At 38.8% G+C, this 26,778-nt stretch overlaps 3 protein-coding genes across 6 annotated transcripts in view; 1 reads left to right on the top strand and 2 right to left on the bottom strand.

Annotated features, from left to right (window-relative positions):
- klhl5 (kelch-like family member 5) overlaps positions 1–16,631 on the bottom strand; it is a 45,344-nt gene extending 28,713 nt beyond the window's left edge. Inside the window, exon 1 of the mRNA XM_034858368.1 lies at positions 16,437–16,631. Coding sequence (XP_034714259.1) covers positions 16,437–16,438 — 2 coding nt within the window. The 5' untranslated portion in view covers positions 16,439–16,631. The remainder of the gene's footprint in view (positions 1–16,436) is intronic.
- Positions 16,581–23,593, top strand: si:dkey-192k22.2. Of its 2 annotated transcripts, none has more exons than XM_034858955.1 (10): positions 16,581–16,861; positions 17,791–18,075; positions 19,033–19,320; positions 20,376–20,483; positions 20,573–20,626; positions 20,921–20,953; positions 21,068–21,106; positions 21,190–21,222; positions 21,313–21,360; positions 23,408–23,502. In XM_034858955.1, exons 1-10 carry the CDS (start codon positions 16,774–16,776, stop codon positions 23,470–23,472), a joined length of 1,041 nt encoding a protein of 346 aa, XP_034714846.1. In that variant the 5' UTR covers positions 16,581–16,773; the 3' UTR covers positions 23,473–23,502. The 2 variants fall into 2 exon arrangements, with proteins under 2 accessions (XP_034714846.1, XP_034714854.1); XM_034858963.1 differs by having other exon boundaries at positions 16,715–16,861; positions 17,919–18,075; positions 23,408–23,593.
- Positions 23,594–24,967: 1,374 nt separating this feature from the next.
- Positions 24,968–26,778, bottom strand: part of fam114a1 (family with sequence similarity 114 member A1) — an 8,923-nt gene continuing 7,112 nt past the window's right edge. For 2 of the 3 annotated variants that reach the window (XM_034858610.1, XM_034858595.1), the window contains exons 10-13: positions 26,539–26,678; positions 26,372–26,444; positions 25,764–25,817; positions 24,968–25,547 (exon numbers count right to left, since the gene is read on the bottom strand). In XM_034858610.1, coding sequence (XP_034714501.1) covers positions 25,422–25,547; positions 25,764–25,817; positions 26,372–26,444; positions 26,539–26,678 — 393 coding nt within the window. In that variant the 3' untranslated portion in view covers positions 24,968–25,421. The remainder of the gene's footprint in view (positions 25,548–25,763; positions 25,818–26,371; positions 26,445–26,538; positions 26,679–26,778) is intronic. The other variant, XR_004654850.1, reaches the window with a different exon arrangement.

Raw genomic sequence — 26,778 nt, forward strand, 5'->3', positions numbered from 1 at the left:
GTTACTCAGTTGGGACAAAAATTTGTTCACCCAGTTCCTTTGGGATTCACCTAAAAAATCCCCATGAGATAATCCATTCAGTTTTAGGATTATGACTTGTTTTTTTTCTTTAAAGTTAGTGTTGGGGTTGGGATTAGCCATACAGCAGTTTTGGTAAAGGAAAGGTTACATTCTCTAGGGAATATATAAAATAATGTCCTCCTATAAAAACGTGTCTTTCTGACTATGTTTACATAAGCCAGAGTGAGTGAACATGCAGATTTGTGAGGCTGCAGCAATCATTACATGTTAATCAAAGACTCTGAAATGTAATGAGGCGGTGGACACATCCTCTTTATCAATACAATTTCTGCTGTGTTCTGGCTGTCTTCACTCACTCCTGTCCAATAACTTTTTCTCTGTGAGTCTCTGTCTCTGTCCTTTTGCCTTCTAAAAATCACACTTTGTTTAGAAACATGGCTGCAACACGTACCAATTTTGATGTTTGAACAGATATTGAAAACAGAAAATTGCTGGCATTGCTTTGAATCACCACCGTGGGGGACCTGAGTGTCCTTGAAAATGAAATTGTCCTCCCCACATGCGCACAAAACACCTCCTTATTCCCCACTCCCTGCTTCTCCACAAACCATTTGCTCTTCTCCACCCATGACAACACTTCCTTCCCGTCAACCTTTTCTTTCTCCTCCCTCTCTTCCCTCCATCTGCAATGCAGCAGCTATTCATAGACAGTAATGATCAATGGGAACAGGTCCTGTGGGAGCCATCCCCATTCAGAAGCCATGGCACCCAGCAGACCAGCCAGCCAGAGCCTTCTTCACCTTCCCCAGGAACCCTGGGACAACCACAGGATAAGCCGGTCACCAAGGAGCCGGAACACCGTGTGTTCTGGATGGAGTCACCAGCAGGAGGGGAGGGATGCTTTAGGAGCCCCACTCTAGCAAAAATCAATAAGTCAGACAGCCGAGGTCAGTTTGTGAATTATACAGAGGGGAGATGTGTTACTCATAAATTGGCCCGCAGACAAACCGCAGTCTGGGGGATTCATTTTATACCATGAAAAAATGACTGAACGGAGCAGATGAATATGGCCGATTTAATTGCCAGGTTCTGAGAAACACAGGGCGTTTCTTCAGTTTTGGGTTGTACTGACAACTAAGTGTAGCACCACCCCGCTGCTCTATCTGATCAATACAAAGTCAATGCACACACACACACACACAAGCTGAGTTTGCAAGGAGGCACGAAAACAAGCTGCGGTATCATTAAGGCAAAGAAATAACAGGGTCAGCGCAGAGGAACTCGATTTACATATCTTGCAGTTTTGGATCATTTTTGTGTGATAACACCAACAGAACAAACTTTATTATTTCCAACCAGAGCTTGCACATGGTGAGTGAATATGACTCTGAAAGGAACTAAGGACCCAGAGAGTAAACCGATGCATTTCTGCAACACTCACGATGTAAATGCCGCCCTGTTACTGGGGGAGGGTGGGAATGGGGCTCTAAGGGGGAATGAAGCTGAGGAATGACCGGCCATTCAGCTCTGGTCTCCTTTGGCTGGATCTAATCATTGGTCACTTGACAGGAGCCTCCTTGAGCCGCCTACTGTTATTGGTCTCCTGGCTGTGATAGTCCAAAGCTATCACTCAGAACTCTCTGGCACAGCTTTACGGCTATATGGCACTCTAGACACACACATACACACACACGCACACACACACACACACACACACACATAAACGCAGACACACTCAAGAAAATGCCACCATGAAATCCCATTAACACACACTTTCACTCAATAATCATCCAGTTTATGTGCATTCACATACCAGCATGCATGCACAAAAGCACACATACGCAAAAGGCAGCATGCCATCCCATTTAAGCATGCTTGGTTTTCTATAAGCCTTCAACTACATGTACACATAAAACTCCCACAAATACAAATGCAGAGCCAAATAAAAACAGGTAGCTGTCAGCTGGGGCGAGTTGTCGTAAAAAGATTTTATGGGTCCAGAAAGTGAAACATTATCTGTTTGGCTTGTCTGTAATGATCATCTTATCTTGCGTGACTGATGTTCATCCTCCAATGGCTTTCTTTCAAACTCTCTCCCTTTTCTCTCTCAGTTTTTTTTCTCTTCCCTCTGCTCCTCCCCACCCATGCTCTCCCCTTTTCTCACCAATCTCCTTCCCAACCTCAATCTCTTGCTCCCCATCCCTGCTATTATACTGTGACACACAAGGGCATGTATTTGTGTGTTCAATGGTGAGACTGTGGCTGTGATTCTCTGAGGTGGAGACCTGCAGCAACCATTGCTCTATATAGACTCACAGGCACGGCATGCACACATCATGACTTGTACAAAGCCCACACACACACACACGTCTGCTGAAAAAGGGTTCACACTAATTTGTCCATTGGTGATTGTGTGCAATGGAAGTTTGTGTTCACATACACATCCACTATACATTCTGCATGCATACAAACAAAAATAAAAAGGACACACTTTAATTCAAGTCATAGCCCCTTCACGACAGACAAAAACACATGCACACATGCTTAGACACACGGTCACGGTCTGTTTTCGTTGTGTAATCACAGTGTTGGTTTGTACTGAAGGTGCAGGCGAGTCTGTCCTTGAGACTCAGAGCAGGCTCAGACTGGTCAAGCAAATAATTACCTCTTTACATCAACACTTCGTATCTTCCCAACATATGAATGAGAAAGAGGGAGTGTGTGGGTTTGTGTATGCATGATTGCAATTAAATTGATCTTGAGGCACAATATTCAATGTTATTCAACAGAAGTTAATTTAACATGGGCATGAAGGCTTGCAGGGTGGAAGCATAAAAGTGTGTGTGTGTGTCTATGTCTCTCATAGTGAGGACCAATTTTAGTTTTAGACTTTGGCAGTGATGACAATTTAGCAGGCTGGAGCATACATTATCCACAATGCAACACACATTGCAGTTATTTTGGAGATTTGTGTATGTTATGCTAGTAGCAGCTAATGTAGCCTTGAGCAGAGATGAGCAGCGGGCTATGGTAAAATCACTTTTTTCTAACTACATACCAACAGATAACACATCTTTTTTTCTCTCTTCAGACTCAGCCGAAGCTTAAGTGACATCAATTCAGACAATTTAGCACATTTCCGAAATACCTGTTAACATGGTGGGGGCTAGGGAATCCATAATGTCAAAGAGGGTCCTCAAATGCATAGAACTACTGCGTGTGTGTGTGTGCGTGTACATAGGTAAGTCCCAGTTTCCAGAGAAGTAACTAATAGAGTAGATGAAAGAATGAAAGAAACTCAACATCAGTCATTAGCAAACTTTAAGATTCCACATATCGCTGCTCATCCCCCACCCTATATTTTTTCATCCCATTCTAGCGGCATCAGACAGAAAACTATGCATTGAAGTTCACAAGGATTCAATCTCGCCACAATCAGAGCAAACGGTGCCTCAGCCCACTGAACAGTGGAGCTTCAAGTCCATTTCTTTTATGCTGGCTTTCCTTTTCAGTTCCTCTTTTGATCACATCCTGTAATACCCTCCTCTGTCCATTTACTAATTTCCTCCTCCACTTCTCTCCCATCCATTACAATTGTTCTCTCATTTATTTTTCAATCCCCCCCCTCCCCCTATCCAAGAGATGGATGTACTGTGTGAGAAAGACCTGCGTTAATAAGGTGTCTTGTGTGTGCGACTAGGAGGTTTTTGAGTGCAGGTACAGCAGACTGTAATGAGTGGGAGGGAAAGCAAGAAAGACAAACATTGAGGCAGAGAGAAGAAAAACGAAAGCCTGTGTCATCCAAGAGATGGGAATAGAGCGGCCAAGGATAAATAAACACCCAAACTGTCCACAATTACATTTACGCTTTTCCCTGACAGAGGGAGGCACATGCACATTTTCTATCTGATCATATATTGGAGCAGAAACCTTACATCTGGCTCTCTCTGCACAGAGTCTATCTGAGACTTTGACACACTTTTACTGCCATGTTTTATTCAACACAAACGTAGAGAGAAAAAGATGTCATTTCCCTACAAGGCAGAGAATACACGCACACACACGAAATGCTTAATGGCTATGGTCTGGCTTATAATTCTGTTTCCTCTTATTCCCCAAGAGTAAAAAATAGGGAGGGAGAATGGATGATGCAAACTGCCAAAATTAACCATTTGTCAGCTGTGCATTGGTTAAGCATGAAGAGGAGGATGATGAGGATGGGAGCAGTTGTAGCTGAAGGCAATGGCTTCTGGCTCTTATCCAGTCTAGTCATACTCCTAGTTATATCAGCTCCCTCCCAAACACACACCAACATATAGCTTACATCTTTTGTGAGCAGAGGCAGCCATTAAAAAGCTGGGGCCTGACATTTGCCCTTGTTGTGTGCACCTGTTCAACTCTGACATTTAATTCTGCTGCTGCAGGACAAACATAAGTTTGTGAGAAGATGTTATGAGATTAAATGACCCCCAACAAGTTGCACTGCGCCCTTCAGCACCAGCAGCAAAAACTGTATAACAATGGCTACTTGAATCCATCCAACAATATTAACAACATATTTACTACTAAAGAATATACTTCCTTATTGTTTTCATTACAGCCCATCTAAAACGTAGCAGTGAGGCTCCTCACTGTGACCAAGAGCAGAGAAGAAATCTCCCCTGCAATCTTTTCTTTTACCAGTGAAAGAATAAATTGATTTATAATACTTTATTTGTTTTCAAAGCATTGCATTGCTTTGCAAATGCTTATACCTCAGAACTTCTGATCAGTTCCTCTTTGCCATTCCAGGGCCCAGTAAAATTACAGAGATAATCAAGTCCTTTGCAAACATGCACATGCAGACACGGAGCAACATTTGCATTAATTAGGCATAGTCATTTTGGCCATTGTTTATATCCATTGAAAATATTCATTAAAGCAGCTTTAAAGACCAAAGTCATCTCCCGAAGAAGAGAAAGTCAGAAGATTAAGATAGCGGCCATCAGCACAAAGAGATGATGCAATTATGTTTTATGGAAGAGCAGTGTAGAGTTAAGCAGGTGCTGGTAGATTTGAAAAAGCAAATGAGAAAAAAAGTACACTAATAATAACCCACCCACTTATTTTTTAGAAGTCAGAATTTCTCATAGCAAGAATCTCATATTTACATAAATTACACGGTTGTGTGCAAAATGACACAAACGATCACTAATCTTTCTGTTTGTGGGTGTGTGTGTGTGTGTGTGTGCGTGCGCAAGGCGGGTCGGGTTGTTTGCTGCTGCTAAAATCGCTGAGGCATGAAGTTTGCAGCTCCACACAACAGGAGATAATACACATCCTGAATTATTGATGGACATGAAAACAACTCATTTTTTTCTTTCTACTCTCTTTCTCCGTCAGTATCTGTCTCTCTTCCTCTCTCTCTTCCTTTCTCTCCGCCCTCACCCATTTAGCAGTTTAACAGCTCTCTAATGACTCACAACTCCCTCTTTACTTTGCAAGCACATACATCGGCACGCGCAAGCGCGCGCACACACACACACGCAATGTTATCTATTCTTAGGTATAAAGGAGGTGTGTTTGCTCTTGCATAATGCACTCAGGTCTCTGCAGGTCAGGTGGCAGGTGGAAGAGAGCAGAGTGCTTGCTGTGCAATTTGTCAACACTCTCTCTCTCTCTCTCACACACTTTCTCTCTCTTTCCTATTTTCCTATTCACATTCCTTTTCCATTTCTGTCCACTTCCACCGACCACATTATCTGTTATTTTCCCTTTCTGCATTTTACCCTAATGCTGCAGTGCCTTTTTATCCTGTTCACTGTCTTTCTAATTTGGCTGAGTGTTAAGAGAGGAGAGGAAGTAGAAAACACGAGGGAGAGAGTGATGGAAAGAGAGAGAGGGAACAACTGCCAAATAAAGAGGTCTTAATAATTTACTCTGCCATGCTGCCACAGGCCAATCACAGCCCATTGCTTCTATGAAAAAGAGAGAGTGACTAGCAGTTTGAGGGGTGGTGGGGAGATGTTGGTATCAGTAGTTCCTCAATACTGTAATAAATTTATTGAGATGATACACAGATCTAAAAGCTTTGAAACATTATTGTGAAATGTCAAGAAAACTGAGGCATCCATTAAAGTAGAATGGAACAAGAGTTTACAAAATAAATTTAATGATACACATCTGTGGCAACATCAATGAGGCGTTTGTGTTTGGGTTGAAAGATCACGTTAAGATGTTTTCTCCTTACTTCAAGTCAGAGTTTCTCCAAATAAGTGAAACATTTATAATACAAACTTGAGATAAAGGTCAGAGACTTTGAAATGTTCCAACATATTTTGTTTAGCTAGTTGTTTTATACAGCAACTTAAAGCAGCATTTGTTGAATTGTTTTGCCAGTTGGGGGCAGCAGAAGAGGCTGTAAACAGTCCCTCCAGGAATTCGCAATTTCACAATCATAACAATTCATGCATATTCAACCAATCACTGTGAATTCAGTGCGACTCGCAACTTTGACCAATCACCCCAACTTTACTGCAAATTTTACCAATACCAATCAGAGTTTCCTGCGTTTCCAACCAATCACAGCAGCATGACGTGCCAGACGTGCCAGACTTTGAATCAGTACGTGACGTTGAGAGCCACTGACCATGTGGGAGTGAGAGCGGGTTGACATAACACACGTACGTCGCCAAATTCATTTTCTTGTTTCTGATATGAAGACAAGACGTGTGTAATGCAAACAGCTCATATTTACTAACAAAATGTACAACGAAAGACCATGCAAAACATTTCAGACCGTGCTTCCAACCTGTATACATTTTAACATCAAAGTTGACTTTTCACTCTGAGTCACTGAAAGCTGCTGCTGTTTCCTGTCGGTTCTCTATACTGGCGGGGCCAAGGCCTGAAATTAACACCTGACCATGCACCAAATGTCGTTGAAATTTGCAATTGACGGGTAAAACGATCAATTTACCTGCCACCTTGCCAAAGGAGTCAATGAGAATTGAAAATGGCAAGTTTTGAAGAACCTTTTGGATCGTGCAACAATGCGTTGATGCTTGGTTCTTATGGGTAATGATTGTAAGGATTTACAAAAACATGTTTACGGCATTTTCTATCTAACTTGGAGGTTATGGTACTGATTGGAGAGGATTGCTATGGACAAAATACACATGGCAATACACTGGTAAGATCAAATTAAGTATGACCATATATATATTAGTTGGATATTAACCATCATTTCTTTAAATCATTTACAAACAACCTCCTATCCCAAACCTTATTCCACAGCCTGTGATGATAGGTCTGGCAATGCAAGTCTATTTAAAGGTGCTCTAAATAATGTCATTCATGTTTTAGGCTACAACATTTGTTGTCACATACAGCAAACATCCCTTCATTGTCCGCAAGCTGTCTGTCCCCAGAACCTACTGTAAAAAAACTGTAGACAGCCCAGAGTCTACAAAAGGCAACAAAAACCAACTGTGCTCACCTGCACCATGAAGCATACACAAACAGTGTTCCAGCGTTCCAGCCAATAACCAACAAGAAGGATTTGTGGTTGGGGGGTTAGTGTGCGGAAGCACAGAAGGGAGGGGACGGGATGAGGAGGAGGAAGGGGCAAGCTAGTCTTGTTTTGTTTGAAAATACTTTGAACATCAACAAGAAGTAACATCACCCAACATTGCTTAGAGCACCTTTAATAGAACAATATTAATTGATGCACATCAAGGTTGCGTTGAGCTCTCTGTCACTGTCATTTGGTCATCTCAAACAACTCTCCATATGTTTGCAACACAGAATAGATTTAAGTCACTTTTGTGGGTTTATTTATTATATTTACATTTTTGGGAGGCATGCACTATGATTAACCCTAATGGATAGCCCACACCTTAACCTCTCTTAAACCATCTGTTAAATCTGCCAGACTGCCAAATAAAGACAGAAAGAAGGTGTGTGAAGCCTAAAGAAAAGGTGATGAACACACACACACACACATGATGCAGATAACTCTTAAAACACACGCACACAAAGATTCTTCTGTTATTCGAGGCAGCGCTCTTTCCAGCAAGCTCTCAGATTGGTTGGTCCAAGAAGGTCACCTTACCCCCTCCTCCATCCGATCATTGAGCAACAAACCTATCAGACAACAGAGGGACGCTGAGGGAATAGAACAGGCTTGTACAGAGAGAAATCTAATAAGAGAGGTAAAAGAAGAGAATTAAAATTTGAGCAATGAATAATATAATAGCAATCAATAACTACGATTGTGGCTGCTCCTGTGCCTGAATGTCAGCCCAATTGTTAAACCAATCACAGAACACCAGCCACCATTTTAAAGTAATTAGTCAGCCAGTAAACACTAGATCAGTTGATCAATTCTTAACTTAGTGTGAGTGTCAGAAACTGATGCCTTAGTGTTGTATTTTTGCCGTTCTAAAGTAGAAAGAAAAGAGACAGGATGGACTAGAGAAGGAGCAGCCAGCGTGAGGCGACCATTCCCTTCACATGTTCAGCATCAGTTTATCTTTGATTACTAGTCCTTTTACTGCTGGCAGTATTATCACATCTGTGTAACCAGTGACCAAATTCACCTCATAAAATTTATTATTGAAAAGGCAAAACTGCCTCATAAATGCTTTCAGACATTTTTGCAATGACAGCCGTCATACAGAGAGAAAGATTACCAGTAGACCACAAATGAGGAAATGCAGTAAATCACTGGAACAGAAGTAGATGATCCGCAAACTGAGAGGAAAGGAGTAGCACAAACAAATTAAATGACAAAATAACTCAATTCAAAAAAAGGTCTTGTATTTTCCAAACAGGGTTTTATTCACATAATTATGTCCATCTTGAATACTAGGTCATGCTCATTTTCCACTCCCCACTTCCATTGTAAGGCCTCAGAAAACACATACTCCAGTTAAATACTGTATGTCCTAAAGCTTTCCAGATAAACCTCAAAATTACAAAAAAATAAAAAATTGTAAACACTCTTTCCTGATACCGACAGAAAATACATACAGAAATGAGCTACAGGGGCAACTAGCCACAGACCAAACAGCTTGTGAAGCTTTTGGAAGCTTTCATTGTTTGCTATGATGTGCATGTTTAGTGCAACCCATAGTCAGAAGGGTGACAATTATAAGAATCAAAATTTTCTTTCACAGAGTGTTTAAGGGTGGTTTGAAACTTTTGTCATGCTTAGGTCATTTCAACCCCTATAACTGTGGACTGTTTGGCTTAAAACATCCAAAAGGAAGACTGTGGCTAAGTGCAGGATAAAAGGAAAATGTATCATCTCGTAACTGACCCTTGGTACTTCATATTTTAGCATGAGGGAGCTTGCATCTGGATTATTGAGAGAGTGAGAAAATGAATGAAATTATCAGATGACAGAAGAGTGTGTGTGTGTGTGTGTGTGTGTGTGTGTGTGTGTGTGTGTGTGTGTGTGTGTGTGTGTGTGTGTGAAGAAAGTCTGGAGATGGGTGATAAAATGTTAATCAACCTGTAATGGCTTCAATGTTCTTGCTGATGTATGATTATAATTGTTCACACCAAAAACAAATACAAGTAACAATATAGAATGAACCTGCATCCTCTGAATGATAGGGCATTTCTTTCATCTAAAGCACAAAACAGAGTGTCATGGAAAAAGCCAATGTCACTGAAATGTCACATCTACCAACTGGATTTCTCTGAAAAAACCCTGCTTGCTGCTCTTTTTCTGGCAAACTCATGAATAACATTATCCCAAAATAAAATTCCTAACATAACATTTGTTGTCATGCATGAGAAACTGTGTTTGTGTGTGTGTCTCCTTCCAATACAACATCAGATAGAAGGCTCATTTTATTCTCACTGAACAAGCTGCTCTACAAGACGTGACAAGAATATTCAGCTCTAGAACTACTGGACGATTTACAAACCAGGTAGATAAAGATTGCTTTGATTGAGAGAACCTTAGTAACAGAAAATTAAAAATGTACGTTTAAAGTCATGTTGGTATCCAACTGACAAATGTAAAAATCTAAATTCACTGTTCATGTTGCTCGGATTTGATCTCAAACTACTTCAAAGGGGAATCTCTGTATAATATGCTCCAGTTAGTTGCCATTTTGTCTTTTTGCTGTTTGGTGCTGGGCAGGTTATGTACAGTAATAGTAAAACAATGAGCTGAAAGATACTAAAAGGCTCTTTAGAGCTGAGGAGAACCGCAAAGTTGGGTTGATACAGTAATTATCTGTGGGTTTGTCATCATGAGCTTTAGACATTTGATCCATAATGCAGAAATATTAGTAAGCTATCAAAAAGCAAATCTTTAATTTAATTCTGAACAATAATTTAATTTAATTTTTTCAACTCTTATAAAAAAGGAAATATTACTTTTACTCTTAAGGAATCACTCCAAAGACTTTTGGATTGATTATTTCAATGAAAGATTGAATGTCTGGTCTTACTAACCGATGTGGGTATATAATACATCTACTTATCATGCATTTTATTGAGCTGTTATGTTTGTATGTTTTTATTGTGTTTTTATTGTTTTTATGATGCATTTTTATTGCATCCCTGCCTGCAAGCCTGCTTTCCCTTTCAAGACAATAAAAGTTGATGGTGTGAGTTGTGACCAATAAAGCACCAAGTACACTGCTACCTAACAAGTGTAAAGTGTTCATGTTAAGTTATATCAACATAAACAGGATTTTAATTTTAGTCACGAAGAGGGAGATTTTCACTTCAATTTTAAAATGTAAAACTACTGAAATTATACGCTAGAAAACTACCGAGCAACCACCATGTGTGCAGAAGAAGAACCGCTCATTTGCTTGGTTTGCAGGCTTGAAAAAAGGTAATATTGGAGCACATTGATTTTTCCTCATGTTAAAAAGCTTTTATTGACATGGCACTTTCTCACCACAGAAGGTTACAGAGGAGAAAAAACAGGGAGGAAAAAGGTAAAACATGAAGGGATATAAAAGAAATGCAGCACCATGATGGCTCTGCACTTCCTGTAAATTTACCCCACTTTAGCCCACTTTAGTGTGTGTTATCTGTTGAAGTACCGGCTATCCTAACATTTGGATGCAGACACACACACACACATACACACACACACACAAAAGTGTGTCTCACTATCTTTGTGGGGACCAGTCATTGACATAATGCATTCTCTAGCCCCTTACCCTAACCTTAACCATCAAACCTAAATGCCTAACCTTATCCCTTACCCTTACCCTAACCATAACTTAATTCTAACCCTGATCCTAAAACCAAGTCTTATTCCTCAAACAGCCCTTTAACGTTGTTGGGACCAGCACCCCATAAGTATACTGTATTCCCGGTTTTTGGTCCCCACAAATGCAGTTAAACCTAATACACACACACACACACACACACACACACACACACACACACACACACACACACACACACACACACACACACACACAGGTGACTCTTAAAACCTTCAAACTCTGACAGATGGCATGAGATGCTTCTCCATATTTCTTTTAGTAAACAAAACACTGTGGAAAGGACAAGACAAAGACTCGAGGACATACTGTATTCAGTGCACAAACAACTAATATAAAGCACCATGATTCATACAGACAGGCGGTGAGACAGACAGGCAGACAGGCAGACAGGCAGACAGGCAGACAGGCAGACATATTAGAGCCACAAGGGGGATGAGTCTGGAAACCTTCATCACCTTTAAAGGTTCGATCAAAATCATAATCTCTCTGTGAAACATCGTAATTTCAGAAGAGTCATAAAGCTTCACAGTGGCTTCGTCTCTGGAGAGCCAGATGACGCCTTACTGCTGACACAGCACTAAATCACCATGCTCTCCCTCCTCCCCTTCCTCCTCCTTGTTTTTAATGGAAAAACATAGTCACTCATTCCTTATTTCCTACTATTTCTTCCCTATTAGTCTCTTTTTTTCATTGTTTGCCATCATTTCAACTACCTTCAACACAGTCAAGATACTGTTAATGAGCACACCATTAGCTATGTTTAAACATGCATATTTTAAATACAAAAGGCTCAATAAGGAGAAAATGAAACCTGCAATAACTGTTTTTTTTGGCCACCTGGAGGCAGTGCATACATATCATGAGCAAAACATTGACATGTTGATATAGTGAACTTCTTAACAAACAGTTTCTTATTTACACACCTGGTGCTAACGTAGAAACATTTTCATTAAGTTGGAGGTTTGGCCACCTTGGTCGTTGGCCAAATTAAACTAAGAAAGTTGAAAAAATCTTTACATATATACAATTCAGTATTTAACCACTGCTGTAGTGATTGCAAAGCCTTGTATGTGATGTTAGACTTTACAAAAAGCCTAATATTTGTGTATTTTGTGTTTGTGTCAAACTATATACCAACATGAACAGGAAGTCCTGAAAGAGCTTGAAGTGGAAAACTGGAGTGTGACATGCCACAACAGTGGGAATGGGAAATTGCAAGGACCTCGAAAGAGAGACTAATGAACACAGAAAACAGAAAGATCAAGGAGGCCATTCACAGATGACATAACATCATCTAAGCCAGCTCCATTTGCTGAAGAGGTCATAAGTGACTCTTTGATCTTCTATCGTATTATTCAATTGCATATACTGTTCTTAAATATGAAGAATGAACTTCCATTTCTCATATACAAATAAAGTTGTCTTGACTTGGAGTTATCATGATCATGGTGGGTTTTTTAGCAGTCTACAAACATGTTAGTGGTGTGAGGCTGTATACTACTGATATTCACTTGTGCTTTGAGCTAAATTGAATGAATTTTTGCATGCTAACATGCTCATAATGACAATGCTACCATGTTTATATTAGCATAATTGTTTTTATCATGTTCACTGTCTTACTTTAGCATGTTAGCATGCCAATATTTACTAATGTGCATTAAAATCAAAGTACAGCAATGGCTGATGGGAATAACATTAGATTTTCAAGTATTTGGTTGTAAACCAAAATATTGGGCCATGAGTGAGATAGTCTGCAGACGTAAGAGGCAAAGATAAAAATTTGTCACAGTTAATGAAAATGTCGGCAGGAGGAGATCTGGAGTGGTATTTTACTTGTCTCATTATATGTTGAATTTAATTTGGCTGTATGACGGATGCAAAGTCTGTGAGCTGAGCAAGTTTAGATTCCATTAGACGCCTTTGTTATTTCCCAGGGGGTAAACAAGTTTCTTAACCCCCGCACAATGACAAATAACAAAAGAGACACAAGTCAGATAGGTCACCACAGACAATGTATGAAAAACATTCTAAAACAAAAGTACAAACACACAAACTAACACATATTCAAGGAGGCCGTTTGTGTAGCCCAGGAGATGCCAAGACACTATATTAAAACAATTTAATTAATGCAATCAATCATTTAATAAAGAAAAGGCTGACCACAACTGATATAAATGGGACTAGAAAACTGGCCACAATTCCGTAAAATGTAAAACTCAGATGTAACAGTACATTAAACAGAGAACCTCAAAACTTTAAATATAACCTATATCTTAAAAACACCCAAGTACCACAACTAATTCAACTGTTTCACAGCTGTGAGCAAAAATGAGTTGAATTCTTTCTGTGAAGCATATTCATGCATTTTAGACAACACCCCCCCCTCCCCCCCCCCCAAAAAAAAAGAAAAAGAAAAAGGGGATGGCCTTTAAACTTAAGTATAGATTGAGCTCTCAGGAGACAAACCTTTTATAACAGACATTTAATGTAGATCACATAATAACATAAACTTAATAAAATATGCATTCAAAATCCAAACAAGCCTGCTTCACCTCTTGTTCTCTCAACACAAACACAAAACCATGTAAAGGATGGAAGATCATTTCAAATCACTGCAGCTATTGAAATTTAGCTTATCTGAGAACACCATTGTGTCCATTTAAAGCAGATCCAGGGAAACAACCACAACCTGCACTGAGCCAGCACGCAGAGCAGAGCCTGTTGTCAAACATCCTCTGTTGTAAATCCCTAATCTCATCATGCTGTTACATTCAATCTCTAAACTCACTATATCAGATTCTTCAGTAATTCAGAGCTCCAAAAATAGCCCACATACAGTATCTCCAAAGTGATTTCAGTCCAAGGTGACAGTCAGTGTGTCTGACAGCATTTATGGTTAATGTTCATTATATCTAGCAAATGACTGGGTCTTGAAGAAAATTCAACCCCCCCACACACACACACACTTCTTAGGCCAGTCAGCGTTTGTACTGCACTGTTGTTCATCATTAGAGCTCCTGACAGCCGCAGTAAAAGTGATGAATGCGTACTGCTAGCTCTTTGTGACAGGTGGCAGTAAACAAATCACTTTTTTGATTGAGTCAAATATTATAATGGTCTGAAGGTATGCCAAAACACCAAAGTGGAAATTTTCTATAAACAAGTCCTAAGTTCTGCCAGTCATCTCTGGAGGCCGCAGAACACATAAAGGTATTGCCCTGAATGAACAACATAATGACAGCTTTGCTTTTCTTAGAGTCATTCTAGCAGAGGAGCTAAAAAACTAACATTTGTCCTGAGGATGGTACCAGACTAAAGGCCATTAGGTCAAATCAAAAGATTACTCACAGTAGATGGCGGTCTTATTTTCCTGTTTATCCTGGGGTCATCAGTGAACACAGTTGTTTAATAATTGCACATGATGAGTACAGAAGAGCGAGTTCATACCTGATGTACTAACCGGGTTTCGTGGAGGCTTGAGGATCTTGGAGGGGTTTCCAGCTTGACCCCTGAAAAATGTCAAACAGGGATTTCACTTTATTATTGCAACCAATATTTTTTTTTTGTCAACAGCTTTGACTTAACATTAAAGGACAGGAAGTGAGTTTTTGTTGTAGTTTTGGATGCTCTATCCTGTTCTAAGCTGCCAACTAAGGCCTGAAAGAGGCAAGCCGCTGCAGAGTGGAGATAAGGCTCCACCTGCCAGCCATGCTCATCAGTGTGTTTGTGTGTTTCCGTGAGTGTCTGTGTGTCTGAGACTCTGTGTGTTTGTCTGATACTGTGTGTGTGTGTGTGTGTGTGTGTGTGTGTGTGTCTGTGTGTGTGTGTGTGTACGTCGCCGTGTCGTTTGCCCAGGTCTGCCAAAATGAGTGGCTCAAAGGAACCCAACTGAAAAATCTAAGCTACACTAAACAACAGAAGCAAGTCACACGTTACAAATATAAAGGAAAAATGCACACATTTTTGTGAATAGAGTGAATTGAAAAAAGATCAACAGAAAAGCAATTTCCTCTCCAGCAGCCATAGAAACACCTCTCAGCTCTCCTCTGTGTGGTTAATTAAAAGCAGCTGGCCTCAGGTCTGTGAAAGCTCATTTATGAAAATTAAAATAATAAACCAAAAATAATTCTGATAGAAGGAATTATCAGAGACCTTCTCATAATAATGACTCAGTATCTTATTATTAAGACTTTTGAAACTTTTTCAATTTTTCAAACCTATGACTTATCTGATATCTATGATTTTGAATCTCATAAATATGAGATATTATAATTATGAGATACAAAGTCAATCATGAGAATTGCATGATACATTTTGACTTGGTATTAGATACTTATTATATCGTAATTATAAAACTTATTATCAGAGACTTTCTCATAATAATGACTCAGTATCTTATTATTAAGACTTAGCATGTCACGATTATAAAATTCTTTTTCAAACCTATGGCTTATCTGATATCTATGATTTTGAATCTCATAAATATGAAATATTATAATTATGAGATACAAAGTCAATCATGAGAATTGTATGATAAATTATGACTTAACACTAGATACTTATTATATCGTAATTGCAAAACTATAATTACGACTATATTATATCGTAGTTAAGAGAAACTTATTTATCTTATAATTGCGAAAAATCTTCGCAAAATAATGAGATAGTTCCTAATAATCATATAACACAAAGACTTAATTATAAGAGAACGTGACGTAAAATTACATTGCAGTATCTCATATTATTTGTATTGCTATCACTAATCATAAGAAACCACAACATTCTGAGACAGTATCTGTCATAAGTATCATTAACAAAGTCATAATTATCAGACAATTCATAACTTGTGGTCACAATAATGCAGAAGTGTCCCACAAGTATATGTTGTATTATAAGAAAAACACATAATAGTGAAAATGGGTTACCGTAAAAGAGTAAAGAAATGTTTGCCCTCAGCAACTGAAACAGTGTGTATAGTCTACCATAGATGATTCTGATCTTCTTGGTTTTTTTATGTAGAGGTGTAAAGAAACATCTCTTTGTTTCTTTCTCTGCTTTACACAAACATGTTTAATCCATAAGCTAATATATCTTTAAAGATATACAGCACACATACACAAAACATGATTGTTCATCTTTTTATCATCCACACACACCATTTCTACTCACATTCTGCTGATAGAAACTCTTTGTTGTTTCTGCAGTTCTCCATGTCTCACACTTTCTGAGAAAATGACAGGAAGTGTAATAGGAAGTGAAGTATTGTGTACATGTGTCTTATTGCGTTGTCGCCTGCCTCTGCTGAAATTATAAGTAATATTGTATCAGACTTCTTAGACTCTACCAAAGGCTTCTATGACGCAGTGTGTGAATGAATGTGTTTGTTCTAAAAGTCTAGAAAGGGAAGCAGCTACCACAAGCTACAAGTCATGCCTGTGTTGGCGTGAAGAAGTGTGTGTGTGTGTGTGTGTGTGTGTGTGTCTGTGACAGATCTTATGGTGCAACCATGACAAAAGCAGCACTGACTAAACTCCTCATCCTCGTGATCCTTGCCTTCATTATCTGCCTCCCAGAATTCTTCACATTGTACAGAGGTAGGTCATCCAAAACAACGAGGTTTATCACTCTGTCCGCTGTCTGTGTATGTGTGCCCGCATGTGCGTGTGTGTGTGTGCCTGTGTGTGACTGTACTTTTGTGTGTTTTTTACAAATGCTTCCATATTAGTTCACAACCATTTAAGCATTAAAAAGGAAGACGTGTTTGCTTTAGCTCAGCTTTCCTTGACAGTCGGTTCAAACTTTGTCAAATGTCTTCCCTTTAAACGAAGTAAACTTTTTGTTGAGTCACATTGTCTTGTTTCTTCCTCTTTATGTGGTTGTCTTTCTTTTCTTCTTTCTTTCTGAGCTAAATATCACTCCCAAATATAGCTCCACACAACACTGACTGACAGCCGCTTTGAAAATGTTACTGTTTTCTGTTGTCTTGAAAAGCTTCTTCGCTTTTTGAAAGCAGCAGCTTACTTTAGCCTTTGTACTTCTGCACGTGTTCGCCTTCAATGGTTTTGCTTTTTGTCTGTGCCTCCTCTCTTGTCTGTCTTTGTGTGTCAGATATAAACTGGAGACAATATCTTACACTTTGGGATCTTGCTCTGATTTCTGACTTGAGAGAAGCATTTTTTCAACTTGAATGTATCATTTCGACCGCATGGTTCGGCTAGACTCAACTCAGCTTTGGTACCATGCGTTAGTAGTACCCCATCAGTCTAGGTGGTACTCTCAGCTGAACGCCATGGTGACGCTGTGTAAAACTGCCGCAACATAATCTTCAATGCAGCCCTTGCTGGATCACTTTCTCCGTAACTTGCTTGGAACCTTGAACAAAGTGGTACCCAAAAAAGTACCAGGTACTATTCAGAACTTGTGCTAATGTAAACCACAAAAAGTGGCACGCCTTGCCGTGCATTGGAAATTGTGAATAAGCCTTCTCCTGCTAAGAAATCCACCTGAATTTTCTGTTTTTCAGTATCAAAAGTGAACTTCCTTTGCCTGTCCTACCGACCATGTGAGCAAGAGAATCCGATTAAGATTGGGGAAAATGGGAAGATTGGGGATGCTGAAATTAGGAGAAAGAATATTTGTGACCCTTCACAGACTCCAGAAAGTGAAAAGTGGGAGCAGGACTGTATGAAAGAGCATCAAAGCAACACAACGGACTCCAGCGGAGGAGGGGAAGACCCAGAAAAGAGTTGGTTCATGTGTAAAACAGATTTGAACATAGCTGAATTACAAAGCAACACCTCATCTTCAGGTATACCATTTTTAAAGATAAGCTTTTGTTGTTTGTACTTTTGTCCAGACTGAAATATTTCAATGATTGAATGTATTGTAATGACATTTTATACAGACATTTATGGTCCTGACTATGAACCCTACTGACTTTGATGATCCTGTCACTTTTCCTTTAGCTTCACTATGAGGTTGCTATTTTAGTTTTTTGTTAAGTATGTCTAGCTCAGCCTCACGCCGATTTAATTATCTCCCAGTTAAACTTTGATTCATACCAACATTTTATTCTGATAATTTACTCTTCTGAATCAGGGTCTTTGTTATTTGCAGTTGGTTAGGGTTAAGGATGCAGTAGGCTACATCTGTTAATTTAGCGTCAGACACATTTATAAATACATTTATTATACTTAATTTATAATAAAAGGTTTAATGTATTTTGCTACTTAATCTCACTTTTGGGTTGTAGGTGGATGTGAACATTAATCAGGATGCCACTAAAAACTGTGTTTTTTGTGTTATCAGCTAAATAGGTGATTGGACATTTTTGAGTTGTTTATATTTGTATTTGGTTATTTGCAAATGTTAAAAGATAAACCCACAGTAATAAGAAATGTTTTTTATTGATGGATTTGAATTTGAAAAAAGCTAGCAAACCCCATACCCAGTGTTTTTAGCTAATGTTAGCATGTTAACACACTAAACTAACACAGTGAACACGGTTAATATTATAACTTGACTTATTGTCACTGTGAGCATATTAGCATGCAGCTTTCAGCACTACTGTGTATAATTACAGGCTCACAGTGCCTCTATGACTTATTAAAACCCTTATATTATCATGATAACTGATAATGATCTATGGTCAAGGGTGCACTTGCTAGATGTATGGCTCAACCTTTAACTATATTACATAGTTTTCTAGAGCGAACATACCTAGCATGGCTGTAATCTATGCAATCATCTATCCATTTATTTACAGTTCTAAAAGTACATTTCGAGGCGTCGGTGGAGCTTCAACTACGAGATGCAGAGACCCTGAATCTCACCTTGTATGGCAGCAGTAATCACAGCTCCTTACACCTCCACCCACCTGAGGAGGAGAAGGAGGAGGATGACAAAGGACAGAGGAAGGCCTTTTACTGCTGTCTCCCTGTCGTGCCCACCTCAGAATCAACCAATCAAAGCCGCTGTCTCCTTTGGCTCGCCAATCAAACACTTTTGACTGAAACAGCAAAGAAAAGGCTACCATGGAAACGGACACAGAAAGGTTGGTGTCAGAATGAGAGCGCTCCCTGTGTGGTCAGTGGGGCTTTAGTCTAAGATTGGTAAGGAGAGGAAAGAAATTGGCCTATCAGTTTTCATTCTAGGTTAAATTGATTCAAGCCCAACTTTTCTCTCAGTCCACAGTGGAGTCATTTTTTTCAATAGAGCAAATTTCCTTCTTCTCTTGACTTCAATCTCAGCTATGTAACTCTGTTTCCCTTCCTCTCTCTGTGCTGTATGATCCGAGAGTTACAGTACATCTTAATCTACTGTATCTCCAAGGCTGTTTTGATTCTGGCTTGCTCTCTTTTCATCTCTCCAACAATCCCCCAAGCTTAAAGCTACGACTAAGTCATATTTTCCATGTGTGCTGTCTGCTGGATATCCATCTCACTTAAATTTTTCCACAAAACCTTTCCATACCCTCCCTTTCTGTTTCTTTTCTCCTTGTTATTTGTTGTTGTATCTTCTGCTATTATTTCTTCATTTTTGTTTCATTTCTGTCTGAATAGATTTATTTCTTCTGTTTGTTTTCTCTCTTGTGCAATTACATCTGTCCCTTGGGAGAGTACAAGGCAACAAGAGAAAGCACCCAAATGGACAGACAGTTCTGGTATTTATTGATATAATGAAAGCACGTCAGTTTACAGACAGGAAGTTGTTACCCCTTTAGCTTGCCTTTAGACAGCCCGGTTTAAGTTTACACAGAGGGAACTGATGTCGCCATCAATGCTCAAAGCCACCAGACTCAAAATGTTACCTTGCAGAACACAAGATTTGCTAGTTTACTACTGCCTTGATCAGTTAGTTTGTTTGTTATATTGTGTGACTTAGGTGTTTTAAAAGAGGAGGAATTAACTTATCTAATTCTTAAGCTTTGAATTCTGGATAATTGTGCTAGATATATTACTATTTTTTGACATTGCAGACTAAATTAGTAATTGTTTAATCAAAGAAATAGTTGACAGATTAAACAATAAAGAAAGTAGTTGTTGCATGCATGGACCTTATCTGTTTCCCTGAATTTACTCCCTGACTTATTCCCTCTCTGTTCTCCAGATGAGTGGCAGTGTGGTTTCAGGTGGCTCTGGCTGGCTCTGCTGTGTGTTGTGATGTTGACTATAGTCACAAGTGTGTTTGGACAAATCTACTGGAACAGACGCTGCAGTAAGACACACAACACACACATCCACACACAAAACACCCACACGCACTTTTTTTTAAGCTGACCCAAAAAGATTTCCTATTTTTCTCAGAAAATCCCAAGGTGCACCCTGTTGGTTACGACATCATTGGGAAGCAGTCGAATGGTGAATGTGGATTTTTTTTTTTTTTTCTTAAATAAAACTTTCTACTCTACTTCACATTTCCCCTCATTTCCCTTACTAAAAGCCGTATAACCCCAGATGCACACATACAGTATTATTCTTAGAGCCTGTGGTCAAGAGTTTATCCAGTTACAGGAAATATAATATTCCCTCAAACACAAATACATCTAAACAATCTAATTCATTCACACACACATCAAATTAAGCAAATCAGATGAAATTAGTAATAATAAATATGCCTGATATACTGTGTGTTTCTAATGGTCTTTCAACTAGATGGTGAGCAAACCGAGATCATTATTCCCAAAGGTAAATGATTTTGGTAAATTACACGGTCCATACACTCTACAAAAGGTCTGCCTCCTTATTTTTAGGATGATTTTAATTTAATTTAAATACTATTACCCTCTTATTGTTCAACAGGGATGATCCTTCACTCTCATGGGTCCCGACCTAAATCAGGTCAGTACCTTAATGAATACTGGTTTGGATAAAAATGTGTTGTGTTTGTCCTTTTAAGACAACTTCTATTTTTTAATGGACAGGACTGACACCCATTCAAGAAGTTGACGCACAAGGTAAGGAATTGTAAACACACATGCACGCTTTGACAAATTCAGAGAAATCCGTGACTTTGTGTGTTAATAGTCTTCACGTGCATTTCTCAGATGAAATAGAAACTCTGTTGGATGGAAATGTCGACCACTGCTATACAGGTAAATCTGCAAAGTGAAAAAAGGCTTCTTTTTTAGAATTTATTTTCGTTTCTCATTTCTTTCCATTGAAAACCATTATGAGAAAATACTTAGATATTTTACCTAATTAAAAGTAGCAATACCACAGAGTAGAAATACTCTGTTACATGCATTTAAAATTTTACTTAAAGGTTAATTTTGTTGTTTTTCAACCTAGACCCTATTTCCTAATGCATTTGTGTCTAATAGACTGATGTGACCAACATTTTTTAAAATTGGTCCAGTACTGAGCAAGAACGCAGTAACCAGCCAGAGAAAACCGAGCTTCAATGCAACCTGTCTTGTCCTGTCTGGGGTCCACAGCCAAACCCTAGACAGAGTCCAGTATGTCCATTACTCTGCCACCAGGGTGTTCACCCACATTAAGACCTGGCAGCACATCACCCCAACCCTCATCCACCTTCACTGGCTCCCAAGTTCTCCATGCCCTGGCCCCACTGCTCTCCATTCTACACATCTGTACCTTCAGAGACAGAGCCTTCAGTGTTGCAGCCCCATCCCTCTGGAACACCCTCCCTGGAGATATCCGCATTGCTACATCCCTGGACATGTTTGAAAACTCCTTAAACACCACCGGTTTCCAACTGCCAGCTCATTATACTCCACACCGCTGTCTTTGGACAAGAAATCACCTCCTGAGATCGATAATGTCAGACACTTTTAACAACAATCTGAGCCTGTCAGTGGCAGAGACAATCACTTTTAGTGGACAAAAACTGAGTGTGCACAATTGCCCCATGAAGTTGCGTTGCAGCTCAGTCCCCGCCGGCCAGTCTAACTAGTCTATTAGACACAAATGCATGTGAAAATGGGTTCCAAGTTGAAAAAACATAAAATTACTCTTCAAGTAAAACTGCTAAACATTCACATCAAAATATAGTTAAAGTAGGCCTACCAAAAGTACTCATTATGCAGATTGGATGATAAATTCATTTTAGATTAGATTACAGAATAATTATTGATGCATCACTGTGTGTAGGGATGAGTTCCATGTTGCTGCAGGTAAAGGTTGGGCAATTTTAACATAGCCTACTGCTGGCAGGGATGGAAAGACAACTAGAATATATTCTTAAGCAAAAGTACTATTACTTTATAGAAATTCCACTCAAGTAAAGGTAAAATGCTTTAAAAATTGTACTTGTATAAAAGTAAAAGTATAAAAGTTACTGTATTAGCTTAATCTTTAAAAGAGGTGGAATAAACCGTGTTCAATGATGCTATATGATACTGTTAAATTAAACATCATCTTTAGACTACAAAATAAATTACCAATGCACCAGTGGAAGAACATCACACCACATTTCCTTTTCAAGAGATTGGCATTTGCAGCCTGTGCATGTAACATACAGTATTTTAATATATACATATACAATCAACTTCTTCTGCAACACCTACTAGAATCAACCAGACAAGAAAACACACATGGTCGACAATCAATTAAAAGAGCTGTGGACACCACGGCGGGTGCAACAAGCATTACTAAGCCACATGAAATAAATCCTCCAACTGGACTTCTCAAATTCAAAGTCTTGAGCTGAATAAGTCCTCACTGAAATTAGTAGTTAGTTGTTGATTGTATTTAATATAAATACATCTGAATCTGCTAAGTAACCAGCAGACTACTGTAACTAAAACTAAATAAATAAATGTAGGGTAGTAGAAGTAGCGAAAAAGTAGCAGAAAACAAACACTTTTATACTAAAAACAATACTTTTATATGTACAGTAGATGTGGCCTATGTAGTTAATTTCCACCAATGGTACTTGTAATACTGATTATCCTGTATCAGGTCCAATATTTACTGTAATTTAGTATTCAGTGTTTTTAATATAATCAGCAGCCTAAATATATATGTGTGTGTGTATATTTATATATATATATATATATAAAATATGTCTCATGTTGAGTTAATTACAACTTACCCACTTTTCACTGTCATCTAACGCCAGTCTATTTATTTATTTATTTATATATATTTATTGTAATTCTTTCTCTTGTATATCTTTAGCAAATCATCTGCATCATCGCATCCATCCCTCCACTTCCTCCCTTACAGAGGATCAGGACTGGTGACAGAGGAGCAGCCAGAGTCGCAAACAAATGGACTTAAAAGAGCATTCGATAAAAATCTAAAGGACTGCTTCAATTACCAGCCACCTTTATGGTGAAAATAAAAACATCTGTGACTCATGAAGATGGTTAATACTTGTGTATTTTTGACATCTCATCCTCAAACAGTCTTAGGACACTTTATAAGTAAACTGTCCAAACCCAAATCAAATTTATCATTACAAATAATTTTATATCCTAAGGCTGATAAGGTTGATAAATGTCCTTACCCGATCTGGATATAGCAGAAAGGAGCGAAAACATTACGCCAGATATTTTCTTTTCTTATTTCTTTTTTGCATGGATCAGTGCATCTCTAAAAGTGAAGAAGCAGAAGTAAAGAAGGGGAAGGGATTACTTTGTCCCTCACAGAGCTCTACCGTCTGGAGGCTAAGAGGCCATTGAACAGTATATATTAACAAACAGATGCTCTTTAAACACATTGGGATTGCTGCAGAAACTCCACAGTTGGTTAGAGACAGGGACAAAGCAAGGGTGGGGGTTGATTAAAAAGCTACAGACTCAGAAATGGCAAATACCAAGTAAAGCTCATTATGGGACTGGCTCTGATGGCTGTAATTCTGCACCAAGGCTGAATTTTGGGAAAAGAGACCCCCGGAAATAATAATTGTGTGATAAATGGTTGATACACCATTCCTCTGGGGAGCAAAAAGTTATCTAGCAGGGCAAGACTTCTTCAAAGAGTTCACACTACAACATAGGGCATGTCATGTCATTTTTATTCTTGCCAAGAGTTAGACAATAAGATTAATACCCCCCTCATGTCTGTACTTTAAACATGGAGCTGGAAAGCCACCAGCCAGTTAGCTTAGCATTAGAACTGGAAACGGAGAAAACTGCTAGCCTGACTGTGCCCAAAACGTAACAGAACCTTTAAAGCTCACTAATCAATTAACCTGTTTGAAGCGGCTATAATCAATATATGACGATCATTTTTTGTATCTTTGTAAAGAGCCAGACTAGCTGTTTCCCCATGTTACTAGTCTGTGTGCTAAGCAAAGCTAACCAGCTGCCGGCTGTAAGTTAATATTCATCATCAGATGGAGAGTGGTCTCAGTTTTCTCATCTAACTAACAAAAGCGAATAAGAAAATTACACAAAATATTAAACTATACTTTTTAAATGTAGCAGCACAACAAACCATAATTAGAGATGGTTCACTTACATTGCATCTTCAATATACACAATAAGGGAAAAGTATAACTGAATATTTTGCAATTCAAAGTATGAAGATCAGATTTTTCTATCAAATCAAACTAGATAATAGTTAAATATAAGGCAGTGTTACTTCACATAATTTAACGTAAAAAAAAGCAAAATGTTGTGTGTAATCGAAAAGACTGGCATGTTGTCTCAAACCAGATAAAAATATTTCAGAAAAACAGACATGTCACTGTAATTAATTAATGCACTTTCCGTTGAAATAACCAAGGACCATAAGAGTGCAAAGAAAGCTTAATATACATTAATGGAGAGTCACTTCAACACAATCAGTCAAATTTGGTTCAACTTTTGGAGACAATAAAGAGACATCTTTGTTTTGTCAGACCGAAGGAGTCACAGCTGAGCTCGAATCAGCTCTGAACAACAAAGCAAAATATTACCAGTCAAAATAACATTCAGAGACACAATGTGGAAGAGTCAGACATACAACCTGCATGTGCGTCATTTCTACATGTACATGTATATATTTGTTAAACTTTACGATTATATTATGTATTGTATCTATAGAACATATTCTTCCTGTTGCTATGGCATTAAATGTAGATTTAAGCACTTAATCTGGAATAATCCATTCTATACAGTATACTTTTCTGTACAACAAGATACATTAAGACAAGCGGGTGAGCAGGTAGTGTGTAAGTGTGTAAGTGTGTGTGTGTGTGTGTGTGTTAGTGCTGTATCTGTACTGCTGGTTCTGTGGTGGACCGACAGTGCTGGCTCTGGATGTGGGAGATCTGGAGGATGGGCAGCAGCAGTTGCAATGCATTCTCAATGTAGTTTGTACAGTTACAACCCTGCAAACAGGAGAACCATGAACATCATCAGCATCATATTTCCCATACAAACATAAAATGATTTAACCTTTGTAGGATATAAGTAGAAAATTAAAAACTACTACTATAGTTGATTTTAGTGTAGGATGGATAGGTTGTAATGACTTCATAATTTACATGAGCATAATATACATAAATATGTTCATGATCATCTAAATACAAATCTGTGCATCTCACCTCTAACAGCACATTATCTACCAGCGGATTCAACTCCTCTGCTTTCCTCTGACCCTGTACGAGAGAGAGGAGAGACATAAGGCAGCAGTGAGCAAATATATGTAATATCAATCATGATCCTCAGGGTACTGATTGGAAATCAGTGGTTTGGTAGGAACACATAAAGAACTACAAAGGACATTTAAAGATAAGATTGGCAATATTTTAAATTTGCCTTTTGTTGACAAATTCCAGGAAAAAATAATTGACAAGTGTGATATACAGTAGCTTCTTCCTACGTTAGACCTCAATTATATTCCAAAAACACACCATTTTGCTGAGTGGCATTTTCCCTCATTACCATGGAAGAGTATGCTGTCCCTTCTTCACCAGCCAACAATGTGTTCAAATAACAGGATGAAATTTGATAAACAACTTGGCCACACTGCCCACTGTTTAAGGAAGAATCTAATTTTTTTTTTTTTATTAAACTTTTTTATTTGTGAACCATTTTACATCTTCAGTAGGGCCCAATGGGGTACAGGGATGAGAACTAAGACAGGGTGGGGAAGTCGGAAAGACTTGAGAGAACGATTATTACATTGTTGGACACACACACACACACCTACCCCAACAAAAAGCAGTGTATCAGAGAACTTCTTGGCCAAGCACTCCACCTCTTTACACATGGCATATGTCAACCTGAAATAAAAATGTAAATTTTAGAACATCTCTCTCTCTCTGTCTCTCTCTCTCTCACACACACACGTCTTAATGTATCTATTGTTATACACACTTGGCGAGGATGTGTGCCTGGTCTCTCGCTGGTTTCTCCAGGTCCTGGCCATGGAGGATGAGTTCTGCCACCTTGTGGAGCTGCTCAATACTGCGAGCAGTCACTTCTGCAAGACTGCCGACTGATGACAGGTACACAGCCTGGAAGAAGAAACGAAAGAAGGAATGGGAATAAGAGAGAGAGAGAGAGAGAGAGAGAGAGAGAGAGAGAGAGAGAGAGAGAGAGAGAGAGAGAGAGAGA

The sequence above is a fragment of the Etheostoma cragini genome, chromosome 2 (genome assembly GCF_013103735.1).
Source record: "Etheostoma cragini isolate CJK2018 chromosome 2, CSU_Ecrag_1.0, whole genome shotgun sequence".
NCBI classification, from domain to species: domain Eukaryota; kingdom Metazoa; phylum Chordata; class Actinopteri; order Perciformes; family Percidae; genus Etheostoma; species Etheostoma cragini.

Coding starts and splice junctions, on each gene's coding strand:
- si:dkey-192k22.2 (XM_034858955.1), top strand. CDS start 16,774: ATGACAAAAGCAGCACTGACTAAACTCCTCATCCTCGTGATCCTTGCC. Junction 21,223..21,312: donor TCAAGAAGTTGACGCACAAG/GTAAGGAATTGT, acceptor TGCATTTCTCAG/ATGAAATAGAAACTCTGTTG. Junction 21,361..23,407: donor TGTCGACCACTGCTATACAG/GTAAATCTGCAA, acceptor GTATATCTTTAG/CAAATCATCTGCATCATCGC.